General features: G+C 40.7%; 1 protein-coding gene across 1 annotated transcript in view; it reads right to left on the bottom strand.

The window, feature by feature from the left end:
* GALNT10 (polypeptide N-acetylgalactosaminyltransferase 10) overlaps window positions 1-13,891 on the bottom strand; it is a 90,935-nt gene that overhangs the window by 20,080 nt on the left and 56,964 nt on the right. Inside the window, exons 5-7 of the mRNA XM_075056442.1 lie at window positions 3,537-3,722; window positions 1,704-1,887; window positions 691-808 (exon numbers count right to left, since the gene is read on the bottom strand). Of these exons, the coding sequence (XP_074912543.1) occupies window positions 691-808; window positions 1,704-1,887; window positions 3,537-3,722 (488 nt within the window). The remainder of the gene's footprint in view (window positions 1-690; window positions 809-1,703; window positions 1,888-3,536; window positions 3,723-13,891) is intronic.

Here is a 13,891-nt window from a genome sequence, read left to right as displayed (position 1 = left end):
CACAGGTACTAGTGGTCTTTGTGGGTCACAGTGACTTGTTACTATTAGTACCATTTTTGGTCAGCTGGCTAACTCTTATTTTAAAGCCCTCAACTGAACGACTTGGTCAATCAGTAACAGAATTGTCCCCATGCCAGGCAAATAATGATCTGAAGTCACTGCCAGAAACAGTGTTATTATTCCAACTGTTGAGGACTTCTTACAGGGCAATTAATAGTCTCAGTTCCTTGCAGCCAGGAGTCAGATGGATTGACTATAGACAGTAAGTTACACTCATCTCTGGGAACTCAAGCTCAGGACTAAGGTACTCAACTGGGCAAACCCTGAGCTGCCTGAATCCTTCTTCCCTCAAGAAGGAGAATATTTCATCATCTTGCCAGGGTGAGTACTGAGAAGCCTAACACTCAGAGAGCTCCACACAAGCTGACTTACCCTTGCTGGGAACAGTGCATGCAATCTGACGCTGTGACCACAGAACAGGGGCACCCCAGCTAATCATGCTCCAAAACTGACCCTCACAAATGGCTGCTCACAGCATCGCTGTTTCTTCTGTGTACTATCTTACTGCTCCCAGCTCTTTCACCTTCAGTCACACGCAAAAGCAAGGACAAGATAGATCATTCACATTCTGCACCTCAGAACAATTCTTGCTTTTCAAAACAAAAGTAATTTCCAGAGAATGTAGCTCACCTTAAAGGATATTTCATACTGCTCTCCTCCCCATATCTCCAGACCTGCATCATACCCTCCCAGCTCCCAGAACCACTTTCTATCGACTGCAAACAGTCCTCCAGCCATTACAGGAGACCTTAAGGAAAAACCAGACTCCATATTACAAACACATTCAAAGATACAGATCTCTAGCTAAACATTTAAAAAACAAAGCAAGATTTGACAAATATTCTTTCCATTGCCCAGTGTTCCTGGTGCCTTTGCAACCCTGTTGGAGCATCAAATGGTTGTTTTTGCATTATCTACTAATTTCCCACTTGCAAATGAGGAGGACCAGACTAGGATCCCTTCAGAACCAGTCAATGCCTCTCCTCCAAACAGGCAAAAGAGTTCACCATTAAGTGACAGGCTATAACCTCTCCCAGAGGGACCCATATGCTGCACATGTGGTGCTCCATCTCAGTAGTACGATCAAGTCATTGAGCTTGACCTCAAAAAGTGTTCTGTTGGGGTTTTTTTTAAACACTGCAGAAGTATAAAGGATAGCATAACTGTCTCAATGTTGGCAAGCACAGCAAGAGCAGAACATAACTTGATCTCAGATTTACTTCTGCAATGCACTGCAATCATCAAAATTGCTGTAATTATTCTGCAAGGTTTTCTTCTTCCCCCACCTGGGAATGACATATAAGCCACCATTGGTTTGTTGTTTTTGGCAGAGCATTAGGGATACTAAGTTATGTTTGAAAGATCTCAGTAATAAATGACCACATTAAATGTTACACATTACAGTTTTAAATGAAATGTTAACTTCTGCGGGAATTAAGGTGGCAAAAAATAGCAATGAAAAGGAGAGCATTCACAGCTACTACACAATGCATTTCTTTTAAACCAACAAAGAAAACAGCTGCCAAAAGGCAAGTAGCTTAACACCAGCTTCTGACTTTTACTACACTGAGGTGTAAGCCAACCCTGTAACAGGGTGTTATTTTGTTAGCCAGCTCTTAGCGCACTGCATTTCGGTAACTTACTCAAAGGGATCACTGGGATCAAGTTTCTGTAACTCAGGAGGAATAGGGATCCTCTTGTAATACATCTCCCAGTCAAATGCACCTCGCATTGCGTCTCCAGCCTGAGTCTCATATCCAAAGTGGTCATGATCAATAACATCAATCATAGGGCAAACGATCGTCTTGCGGTTTCGGGCAATGCGATCTGAAGATTGGAGAAACATGTTAGAAAACCTGCACCAGTTGGCTCCTTTGACCATGAAATTACAGAAAAGAGCGTCAAAATATGAAGATGTCCAAGAACGACATAGCTTCCTGTTCGTTCTCTTTTGGGCAGATGCTCCAATTTATTTCAATTTATCTCGTTTTTCTGCAATAATTGAGATATTCAAACTAGAACTTGAGATTAAAAACACCAGACATGCCACAGTGACCATCACCCAGAAGCAGAATAGAAAGACACAGCCACACTACCACATATACCTAAACCACCAGGCTAAAAACAGAGAATCTTGTACTTAGTGAGCAGTCCTCATTTTAACGAGCAACCGGGATATGAACCCTTTCTGCACTGATTCAAAGCCAGGGCAATAACCCATCGTACCACCTAGCTTTAATTACTATGCCAGAATCTGGCAGGAAGCAATTCAGACTAATGGCATAACTACTCTCAGCAGGCTTAAGAAATGCAAGTGTACCTCCTCCCCTCAACATTTTCTTTCAACCAAATAATACAAGACAGGATTAATTCCTGCATAAACATCTGGAACTTCTTAAATACTTTATTACTGAGACAGTCTCTTGTTGGAAGTTAACTTTCAGAACAGAGGCGGCAAACGATGTTTCAGCTTCCAGTGCATGCTTAACAGAAATCCTTTCTATGCTTTAATTTTAAAGCATACTCTACGTGTTCTCATTTAAATGGCAATTGAGCTAATTCTGTCCTCCCTCCCCAGGGCTCATGAAGCTGCAAATGTTTTACATTATTACCAGATACAAACTGTAGTGAAAGCAACAGTATAACCATCCAACAATCCTGCTGACATACCTGACTAGTTTTTCCTTAAATCTCCACTTGACTATTGTTGCCACAGTTTATTTTGACAAAGCCACACCTCAGAGAGAGCTTTGACAGGTCACTTGCAATAGGGTTGTAAAGCATTTTGGTAGTGGCCAGAGGGACACAGGTACCAGAAACAGAAGGGACTGTCCTTTCAATTAGTCATCCTTGAAAAGAACTGACATTGTAAAACTGATACCTCTTAAAGACGAAGCACTCGCTGCCTTAGAAAGGACTGCACATGTTCTACAAATACATACCAGCAGCTGTCATTCACAAGAAGTATTTTCCACAGGCCTGCAGACTATGAACTTAAATATTGTTATATAGGAGGAAAAAAACCCCTAAAAGCTACTTAAAAATTGCAAGTAAAGATCTTTTCTGTATCATAAAGCCATTCCTCTCTGCAAGCTGCTGAATGACCATGTGATAGTTTACTCTTCTAGCAAGCTGTAAATTATTTAAGATTTCATTTAGTGAGGAAACAGAAGAATACGATCTCTGCTCTTTAATTAAACAAAGCATATAATAGGGTTATTGTACAGTGAAGTACTCTAGAACAGAACAAAATTCTTGTATTAAAGGCTACAAGTTGCCAACAATTCACCCGAGTCTAGTGGTTGGTTGGGTTTTTTGTTTGTTTGTTCTCCCTTTTAAGACATTTCATGTTCCTTTTGTCCACTTACAGCATAAGGGGAAAGCAGCACGTGGAAATAAACCAAATTCAACACCAACATCTGTTGCCAGCTCTTTAGCAGTTCAGTCTTCAGCCATGTACAGCACTACATGCTTACCTAGCAGAGGTGGCAGCCAGTTTACATTGGCCTCGCAATGGGAATCCAAGAAGGTGATGACGTCCCCTATCGCCACAGAGGCCCCCAACATTCGAGTTCTTATCAGCCCTTCTCTCTTTTTGGTTCGGAGGATTCTTACATTTGGGAACTGGGCCATATAATCTTCCAGGCGTTTCTTCAGGTGTTCTGTATGAAAATGAGAAATTTAAACACTGTAATAACTAATTTCTTAAAAATGCAGTTCCTTCTTTACCAGAAAATGTCTTTGGAAGTGTGTCCTGAACAGTTAACAAATGCAGTAACAGGAAAAAGGAAATAAGAATAATTTCTTTTAAATTCAGGTTTTAAACGTAACTGTTTAACCAAGACTTCTGAAGATGTTCCAAAACCTTAGAAGCAATTAAAAAAAAAAAAAAAAAAAGGAACTAGGAGAAGATGGAGGAGTGCAGGATGAGAAAGAAAGCAGCAGAGAAAATGCAAAATTAATAAAAAGCCAGCTGGCAGACCCTGGGAGAACTTTATCAGAGCAGGAACTCTTGGACACTTTTGTGGAAAACCAGTGTAGCTTAGAAGAGACACAGGACAATTTACTTTCAGAAGTAAACTACACTCAGTGTGTTTAAGTTGTGTTTGGTTTCTTCAAAACACACAACATGACCATCCACTCATGCGTAAATAAAAACCAGCAAAAAGCCTAGTCAGACATCCCTCCAAGCCGGCAAGGCAGACAAAGCAGCTGTATATATTTGGATGGCTATATTAAATGCTTATCAGAGGAGATATTTCCATTTAAATATGGAAATATTTATGCTACTGAATATGGATTGGAGCCACATCTGAATTAGCACAGGCATTTGTAGTCACCACAATTAACAAGAATTCAAACAGGAGAGCTGCAGAAAAAGATTACTGAGTGATCAAAACAATGGACAGCTTGTTTAGATGTTGAAATAAAAAGCTTGGTCTACATAAAGAGTGAGGGGCACACAGCTGTCTTTACATCAAAGAGTGAAGCACCAAAGAAAAACCTAAAAATAGGCCAAGAGCTGACGCTGGCCTAATCACTAATGGGTTGATATTTAGGCATCTGAAGTTTTGACTTACTTGACAGCAAACTCCATTCACAGTGTGCCAGGGACTGTTCATTAATGCACCATACTATCCACTGCCATCAGCAACTGATCAAGGAAACGAGCCTCGCTAAGTGAAAGCTAGTTTGTCAAATCTAAGCGATTAACTAATCTTAAAATCTCACGCAACAAAGCTTGAATAGAGGCAATCATTCAAATACAAATAACCTCACACGTTTATTTGCCTCAACTCTAGGGAACAAATCCACTCCATTCTGCATAGCAGAGTCTTCCTTGGCTTCCAAAGCAGGCGTGAAAGGCAGGGGCTGAAAAGGCAGACAGTGTGAAAGCGCCCCAGAACAGGGCACCAGGGAAGCTGGGTATTGGAATAGCTCTCCAAGAAGAGCAAAGGGGCAAATAAACTTAACTGAGGTATAAGCTCTCTCCCATGGTGCTGACCCAGCAATTGTGCTTCAGGGTTTTAGCTACTGGAGAAAAAATGGGCAAAATCCCTATGACTAACACATGTTCTGTACCTTCTCTTTGAAGCAGCCATCACTTGCCTTCCTTCAAAGATCACCCAAATCAACTTCTTTGCTTCTGAGGCAAGCTCTTTAACCTTTTCAAAGCTTTATTTAACATTCCCCAGGATTTTTTGCTCTCAAATGCATTTTAGTGTTTTGCCTGACGAGTCTAATTGTCCCACAATATCTACGTAGGTTTCCCTGCTCAATAGAGCCCTTAGTACTTCTTGCTGTCTAGCATGCTTTTCCCTCATCTTTTTCAAGTCTCTTCTGAATAGATCCTCTCAAGCAACCGGAAATTTTGTCCACTCAATTACAGGTTTTTCAAATAAGGGCCTTCCATAGAGACTAGATATATTATTAGTGCTGCTGCCTTCCTCCTGAGGCAGTACGTAGACTTCAAAAGCCAAAAAAAGAAAAGCCACCACCACTGTTGAACATCACAGTTCATCCCTTGCCATTGTTAGTTTATCACAAAAGATTAGTTCATCAGAAAAGGGAACAAACAATCCTCACTTCAAACATAAATCAGCTAAGCCCAAGCCAGGAGGTACACCTTAGTTGATCTACCCAAGGCAAGATAAACATGACAGTGGCTCCCGGTGCTCATTTTAATAAAGGAGGTAACTATCACACAGAAGCTCTGGGTCCTCCAATTCCCCTAACAGTAGCCACAGATACTGTAGCACTTGCAAGATCAGACCCCACAATATTTACATTATCTAAACCAGACCTACAAAGCACTGGAAAGTCTTAAAAATTCCAAAGCTCTAAAACATTGGAAAAAAATATATAGACTTTCTGCAACTCTTTATTTTGATAGAAACAGGAAAACAAGACTGTGAAAGATCCCAGATGTTTTTCTTCCACCTGTGTGCTGGTCATTTTACGTTTTAGCATCATATACCTTTCTGAACTGTCCTGGTTTGTTGTGCAATTTCATCTCTGGTGACACCTGAAGGCAGCCTAACTGATTCCTCCAGGGGTATGAGTATAACACAGCTAAGCAGGCTACCAAGAAACAATAGCATGTTTTTGGATCTGGTCTCATGCAAGAAGACACACATCAGCAAGTGAACAGAAAGTCACTGACTTGGCCATATTTGTATTGGTGATGATGATGGCTGCTCCGCTGCAGATTAACTGAAGACAGGTTGATTTATATTTATTAATGAACAAACAGTTAAGACCTGAGAGATTTCCCTATTTTTATAGTGTAACAGGAGAAAAGAAGGCATAGAAGCCACAGAGTTTTCTCAGGCAAGTACTCTGTAAAGAGACAGCAGGAATTCTAATCCACTGACTTCCCATTCCATTCCCAAGTGCTGGGTTTGGTTCTTTAGCACTTCTTTACTATGTTTCCACAGTAAAAAAAATACCAAAGCATTTCACCCCTGCAGTGAATAGCCTGCCCTATGCCACATTGGTAAGAAATGTCTCACACATTAGGAATGTTCTTATGTTTCTGATGGATGGAAGAAGCAAGGAAGAGCTACAGGTACTCCACCAGCACCCATGTATTCTCACTGATGCAGGGGACACACATACCAAGTGCTGTCCTTGTAGCTAGGAAGGATGATGCTCAGATAAGCCGCTCCTAATTACTACAGAAAAATCCATGCCTGATCATTGCATTTTATAAGGTTAAGACTTATGTATCATGAACTGCAAGTGAACAGACTTTATTGTATCTAACTTTCCCTTACTAAAGAGTCCCAGACTTTCAAGCAGCCTCACAAACAATGTACAAAACACAACAAAATGTACTTTTCAAAGACAGGGTTTTCTTATTTCCTTATCCCTGCGCTATTCCTGTCACCCAGCCTGGCCTCTATATGCCCAGATAGAAAATAGTTATTTCATTCTATTACAAATATTGTCACAATTAAGTCAATTTTTGCTTTTAAAAGAAAATCTCAAAAAAACAAACAAGTGATATTAACTGCTACAAAATTTTATGAGGCTTTAAAAAATATATTATGGAATCTTGTCACACTGAGTAATTTTTATTACAAGGGCAATTTTCTTTAATGAAAGTTGTTAGGTGAACTGGACGGATTCCAATGGCTGCGCCTACGCTGGGCAAAGTAATACAGGCCAAACATATAAATGAGAGTAAGATTATCTGCAGATTAAAAACTAGGCTGGTAGCTTGCTAACAGACTTTGCAATAAACTTGATATACAGTGTATACATTAACAGTACCAGACAAGAACTACTGCTTTCTTTATTTTGAGCTGTAAATAAAACTGTGTGAAGATAGCGGAGAAGCTTCAACAGCAGGCCTGCTTAACATAAGCAGTCCCAAAGCTTTCCAAAATAAGACTTCTTTTTTTCTTCCTAGGTCAAATTCCTGCAGTGGTCTTACTGCACTACTTCTTCTAGCCTCACCATCCAAGCACAGCTGCCCTCAGATGCCATGAGTCTGATGACCACTTATAGCATGGCAAGGACTTTCCAAAATAGGAATTTCTTATGTCCAGTTGAGTTTTCATTCCAATCACTGCGCACTTGCCAATCAAACAGGCACCTAAGAAATGTTACCACTTCAAAACTAAACATATGCAGAAGTCGGAGGAGGACAGAGGAGCCCAAGGATTTTTTTTTTTTACAGCTTAAAGAAACAAATGCATGAGAAACAAGGCAACTTAGACATGGATCTACAGGACTGGAACAGCTTAAATAGCACTGCAGTCACAGGGTCCATGGGACTCAATTGTTCCAAGTCAAAGCAGAAGTTAACTCAATACATCCTCTCGCAGCAAGCTACGCAGCCTGTCTTCACTCAGCAGTGTCTGGATCCTCTCCGTCTCTTTCACATCTCATTGGCTCAGCCATGTTTTCACAGAGATTTTCACACATTTTGTGCAAAATCACCAGTAGGTTTGTAGCATATTTCAAATTTATTTGTCCACGACCAAAGTAATTTTCCCACAGAAATCAGTGGAAGAGATCCAGCAATTCTCAAGTTTCTAAGATCTTGCCTGCATGCTTTAAGTTTGACAGCTACTTTCCTCAAGAGCTGCTCTGCGGTACAAAGGAACCTCATTCCCTTGAGCTCATGCAGCTCAGTTTTGCAGAAAGCAGCAGGCCACTGTAGTCACAGCTCACAGACGAAGCCTGGCCTGTTTTGTGCCCTTTTCCCTCCACCAAATCACACACCAAGACCTGAAGCAGCTGCTTAGAGGTAATTGCGTATGTGTTGGTTACCTTCCCCACAGACACACACCCACAAAACCCATTGCTCTGTGCAACTAGTGCATACCCCCCTCACTAGGCAAATGTGCTAGGCTGCTTCCCAGTAGGCTGGCAGAGTTAGAAAAGTAGTTGCATCAGGCCTGCTAGGTTCTTGAGAGTTTGTTTTGTTTTCAAGCAGGAGATGCTCCTTGGAAGACACGGAGCTGATAACTCAGGTCATTCGCTCCTGAGACGCAAAGACTAGTGATGCTTTGAGGAAATCACTGGGCTCTTTTAGAGCAGACTCACAGCCTGGTGGCACTTTGGGGCTCCCCAAAGCTCAGATGATTAAGAGGACCTCCACCTCTGACCACAGTGAATCTTGGGCAGGTGCAAATGGGAGGTGCTCAGCACACATTTGCTTTCTGTGCATTGAAGGATTCAAGTTGAATATTTTGAATAATGTGGCCTTTGCTCAGGCTTTTGAGCCATCAAGGTCATTAATTGATCCCACGGTTGAAAAGACAGCAGATTTTTTTGGTCCCATCCTATGAAACCTTTATTTCCACAGATATTTGAACTCAAAGGAGCTGCAAGTAAACCCTTTACTTTCACTCAGGCAAACTGTCCTCTGCAGAGGAGGATGGGATAAGGATTTTAGGACTCAGTTTGTTTTGCAATAACATGGTTGGCATAACCTCTTTTTACATATGTCCCTGTAGCATCTCTGCAGTATTTGGTGGGGAAGGGATTACCAACATTTGTCATAGAAAAAAAAATTAACTCATTTTAAGTACCAGTCAGGACTTGAAACTATGATACAGATTTACATCCAGAGAAAGAATGATGAGGGAAACATTTCCCCTGTCCTACTAGTGCAACATTTCATGGTTCACATGTTACTTTAGACGCTTCGGTTTCTGACCTTGACGCTGTACGGCACATCTGCAGCTCTAGTGCCCTTGCTGATATGAGTACCATCAACCCAATTCAGAATGAGCAGCACTGCAGAAATCAAAAACATTCCTAGACACCTTCCCGCGTTATTCAGATGCCACCGGTGAAACTGAAGTTCCTTCTGCCCTTCAGTATCCTGCCTCCTGCTGAGGTGCTTTGCTTCAGTTTACACTCAGAAGGTTGAAGATACTATGAAGATGGGAGAGCCATTGCACTGTGGGAATCCAGGGAACTTTTCCCCTCCTGCTGAAGGGCACATGGCACAGGAGGAAAGGACTAGAGGATCTGCAGAACTCCCTTTTAAGCAGACAGAGCTGGTTTTCCTTCCCTGCAGGTTATTTTGGCTACCTGAAGTGCAACTGTTCATCTGGCATTTGTTTACAGGTTATTCCAGCCTCCCATCCCTACCCTCCCACATGCAGACATGCTTGTTTAAGATTACAAATGAATCCATTCATCTTTACTTAGATACTTGGCCCTAACGTGCTATTTAACAATTTAAGAATGAATTATACTTCCTCCTGAATCCATCACAATGTGCAAGCCAGGCCTCCCTGAAATAGAAAGCTCTACATCATTGAAATTAACTTCTCTCCCTGTTTTGGTGCAGATGAGTAATCCTTTTAAATAGCAAAATGTGCTGTTATCCAAACAGGCAGCACTTACACTAGTTTTAATTTTCTCTCAATGTTTTCACACTCTGATCACTGAAGTTGGTTGGGAGGATAATAAACTGATTTAATAAATCGTACTATGAACACCAGTCCCAATAATAACAAACTGATTAAGCTGATCACAGCTTTCCAAGCCGAATCTTCTTACAAACAAAGAAGAAAAGGCTTGGGAAGGGAGAATATTAATATCTGTTGCTTCACTGATTACAGTTCTGTGGTAGACTCTTAAAGGGGAGGGGGCCCAGTTTCCACTGTCCATTCTGCATCAGTGTTGGGTCTCAGCACATCTTTACAAACAAAAACTGGGGGGGGAGGGGGGGGAAGGGGTTTCTGTGCATGGGACAATAGTTGCAAGTGCACTACCCCACTTGCTAATATAGCAGTCATCCCTCTTTAGATTGTAACGAAGATTAAAAGAGTTAGGTTTCTGGAAATCTTATTGACTTTGTTCTCTTTCTAAATGTTTTAAAACCAAGTTTCCTTTTTAGGTACAATAAAGTGCACAGCAGTGGAAGCGTGGGGCCTAGGAAATATGCCAGACTGCAAGTTGCTGGGGTAAAGACCACTTGTGCAAAACTGTGCTGTGTGCTTTGATAAATTCAAGTGCATAAACTTCTGCTGTTTCACCTGTATCATCCATTGCTTCCTGAATTTGCAAAGGGAACTTTCTCATAGCTTCCTCCACCCTACAGCAGACATCCAAACCCTGCTCAGTTATGGCTTCAGGAGATACTAGTACTGAACACAGAGACAAAGGTGTAATCTTAAAATGAGAAAATTCACATTTACTGGCATTAGCATATAAATATATCCAGACCCTAGGGAAAGTTTAGTAGGCTGCATTTCCGAGCAGGGAAATACACAGGGAATAATCATCTTAGCTACAGCATAACCTCTTAATCTCTCAGGAAAGTTTCATTTGTAAAGGAAGTCTATTTCAACTATTTCTTCCTGAGGGAATCCAGAAAAATCCATTTACTCATCCTTCCTTCATGCTGTAAGGTTTAAGCACCTTTTGTTCATTAGGAGCAGTGAAGCCAACCTGTGGTATATGCCTCAGTTCTTGAGTCCTGCATACCAACTCCCTGGTCAACCTACAACATCAGTTTTTCCTCCTGTGCCATAACCCATCTTTCCCAGGGGAAATAGTCATTCTCATTAGTTTACTCTTCTCCCTTCCCATTTCATTAAATATGTATCAAGATTAAAGCACCCACTTTGTTTTTTTCCTCTTCTGTTGACTACATTTGATCTAAAGAGGTGATTTTATGACTCTCAGTCATTTCCTTGCTGATTGCTTTTAACATCAGAGAGGCTGCTTTGCTGACATACAAACTAGACAGCTGTAGTTTTTGGCCTGTGTAGCCTTTGTAGCTGCTGAAACAGGAGTGAACTCCTTGCAGCACACTTAATATTCAGCTCAAGTTTGATGTAGCCATGGTGACTAGCAGGAAAGGCATTACTGTCCCAAATAATGCCTTCAACCCTGGGAATCTGTGCCCTCATCTTAAGGCCAAATAAGTGGTTTTGATTATCCAGTTGTTTAACCAAGGGAACGTCTGCACTCCTGCTCAATGCTAACACTCTTCTACTAAATTAATAAACACTGTATGGGCAGGTGAAAACACCGAAAAACAGTAAGACAAGCCACCATACCAACAGCATCACCACTTCCAGCAGTCCGAGGCTAATATACACATGACACGCTGGTTCAGGATCCTGTGAATTTATACTCCACTTTCTGTACTAGAATTAAAAATTGTGAGAGACCAGATCAGTCTTTAATTGCCTTTCATCTACATCAACTGCTTTCTTAGCACTCGAGAGACAAGCAGAGGTGCAAAAGCATTTCAGAAATTTGCTCACAGGACAGAGCAAAGCCAACTGAACACGACTCCTCTGCAACCCACAGACTTCAGAACAGAGAGGGTGCACAGGGACCAAGTCAAAACAAGCTTCTGTGCTAGAGGGGTTAGCTGCATCTACTTCTGGTGAGCATGTTAGTATACATTCACTGTTGATAGCGCTGTACTGGATATTATATCATGACATGAACCCAAAGCCTATGACCGACAGCAAGACAGAACTTGCCATCATTTGGAGAGATGCAGGCAGATGAAGTGTTAAAGACATTTCACGCTGAAACATTTTGGAACATATCAAAGCTGCGAGATTAAAGCCTTAAAAGTCACTGAGTTTTGCTGGGGAAAAAAGGAAGAAAAAAACCCCCAACAACCCCAAACCAATCCAGTCCTCAGAGATTCAGCTTTGCCTTTATCAGCAGTATTCACATACAAAGAACTTCTTGGCCTGAAAGTATTTGCTCTGTACAAACCAACAAAAAAGGAAAGACTCCAGAAAGAGCAGAAGAATTAACAGAAAATTCTACTCCGGACTTTTGTCTTGTTAGAGAACATACCATTAGGTCCAAGATGTAACCCACTTGAAAGGTGCTTTGATTTGGTAGGAATGAATCCCTTTGGAGTCCAAAGGCTTTGATCTCATGTGTCTAAGTGAGGAAGAACAACTATGAAGCCTAAAATTAATAGCACATACCTACAAAATTTTTGCTTTGGGGTTGCAGCCAAATGGAATATTGGAAAACTAACTGATAATCCTTCATTCCTACAGTAATGCTCATACGTTAAGAATCGTGAATGACAAAGCACAAACATGTTTGTCTTGTAGTCTGTATGTCAGAGAACAGAAAATGAAGTATTTGGCAAATGAAAAAATTACCAATACAGCTGCAGGAAAAATGCAGACACATTTGACTTGTAATAACAAACTCTGGCATATCAGAAGTACATTTTACAAACTCACGCTTTACTCTTCTTCTAGACCTCTTCACCATCAGTTCCCAATGCTGCTGTTTACTTTATTGACAAGAAATGCAACTATCACAATAAGTCAGTGACATCTGCCAGAAAGGTCAATAAATCTATTAAATCCTGAAGCACGAATCCAGGACTGTTCACAGCTGTACTGATATCAAAACTAAACCATCCCATCTACAATATTGTTCAACCGACACATTCATTTTAGCTGGATGACAGAGGGGAGAGGGTAGTACTGATAGCTGAAGGTACCCTGCTTTTAAATCTTGAGCCTTGGTTTCCACCGTTCAGCATAGTAAACTACTGTGTTCTACTGGAGACGTCAATGCATACTTAGTTTGTAAGTAATAGGCAACAGTGGTCCTCATGACATGTATGAATAGATGTTATAGTGAGAGAATGAGTGCGGCATTTCTTTACTAAGAAAATATGACTGCAATTAAAACTATAGAGAAAAGGAATGTGGTTTAGATTATCCACTTTTATTTTTAAATTGCAGCGGCATTACCTTCCAATTTTCTCAAAGTGAAGAAGTTTCCACCTTTATCAAAGTCCCTCTGTAGGAACACAGCTGCTTTGTCAATACCACCCAAAATGCACGCTTAAATAGCAGAAACTATGATTATCAATAATAGACATCATATATGAGTACTCGCAGAGGGTGTTTGAATCACATTTCTAATTAACTTCTGTAGAAAAGCAGCTGTAAAGCATTAAAATGCTGATTTGCACTGCAGCTGGCAGATATCTAGATTTTTGACTCTAGATGAGGACATATACTTCAAGGTGAGGAGAATAAAATTAAAGCTGTTTTCCTGCAAAATTCCACTAATAGAAGCTACATACATAGGGTTTCTTAGTAGCAAGGAATGCAGTTAGATTTATTTAATGAGCTGTAATGGAAACTCTGCTCTTCAATTTTTTATTTTTTAAACTTTAGTTTGCCAGACGTCCTTCACTACACAATAATTAGCTGAGAAAGAGGTCATAGTAAACTGGACCTTTTAAAGCCACCTCATCTTTCTAGAAGAATCCTTCAGCTGTAGCAACTGATCTTAAAGTAATAAATACAAGATGATGAAAAGTAAACTGGTTAGTGAATTTAGGCTGTCACAA

Source organism: Buteo buteo, chromosome 24 (assembly GCF_964188355.1).
Source record: "Buteo buteo chromosome 24, bButBut1.hap1.1, whole genome shotgun sequence".
NCBI classification, from domain to species: domain Eukaryota; kingdom Metazoa; phylum Chordata; class Aves; order Accipitriformes; family Accipitridae; genus Buteo; species Buteo buteo.
Note: the sequence above shows the minus strand (reverse complement) of the source record. Positions and strands in the feature narration are given on the sequence as shown.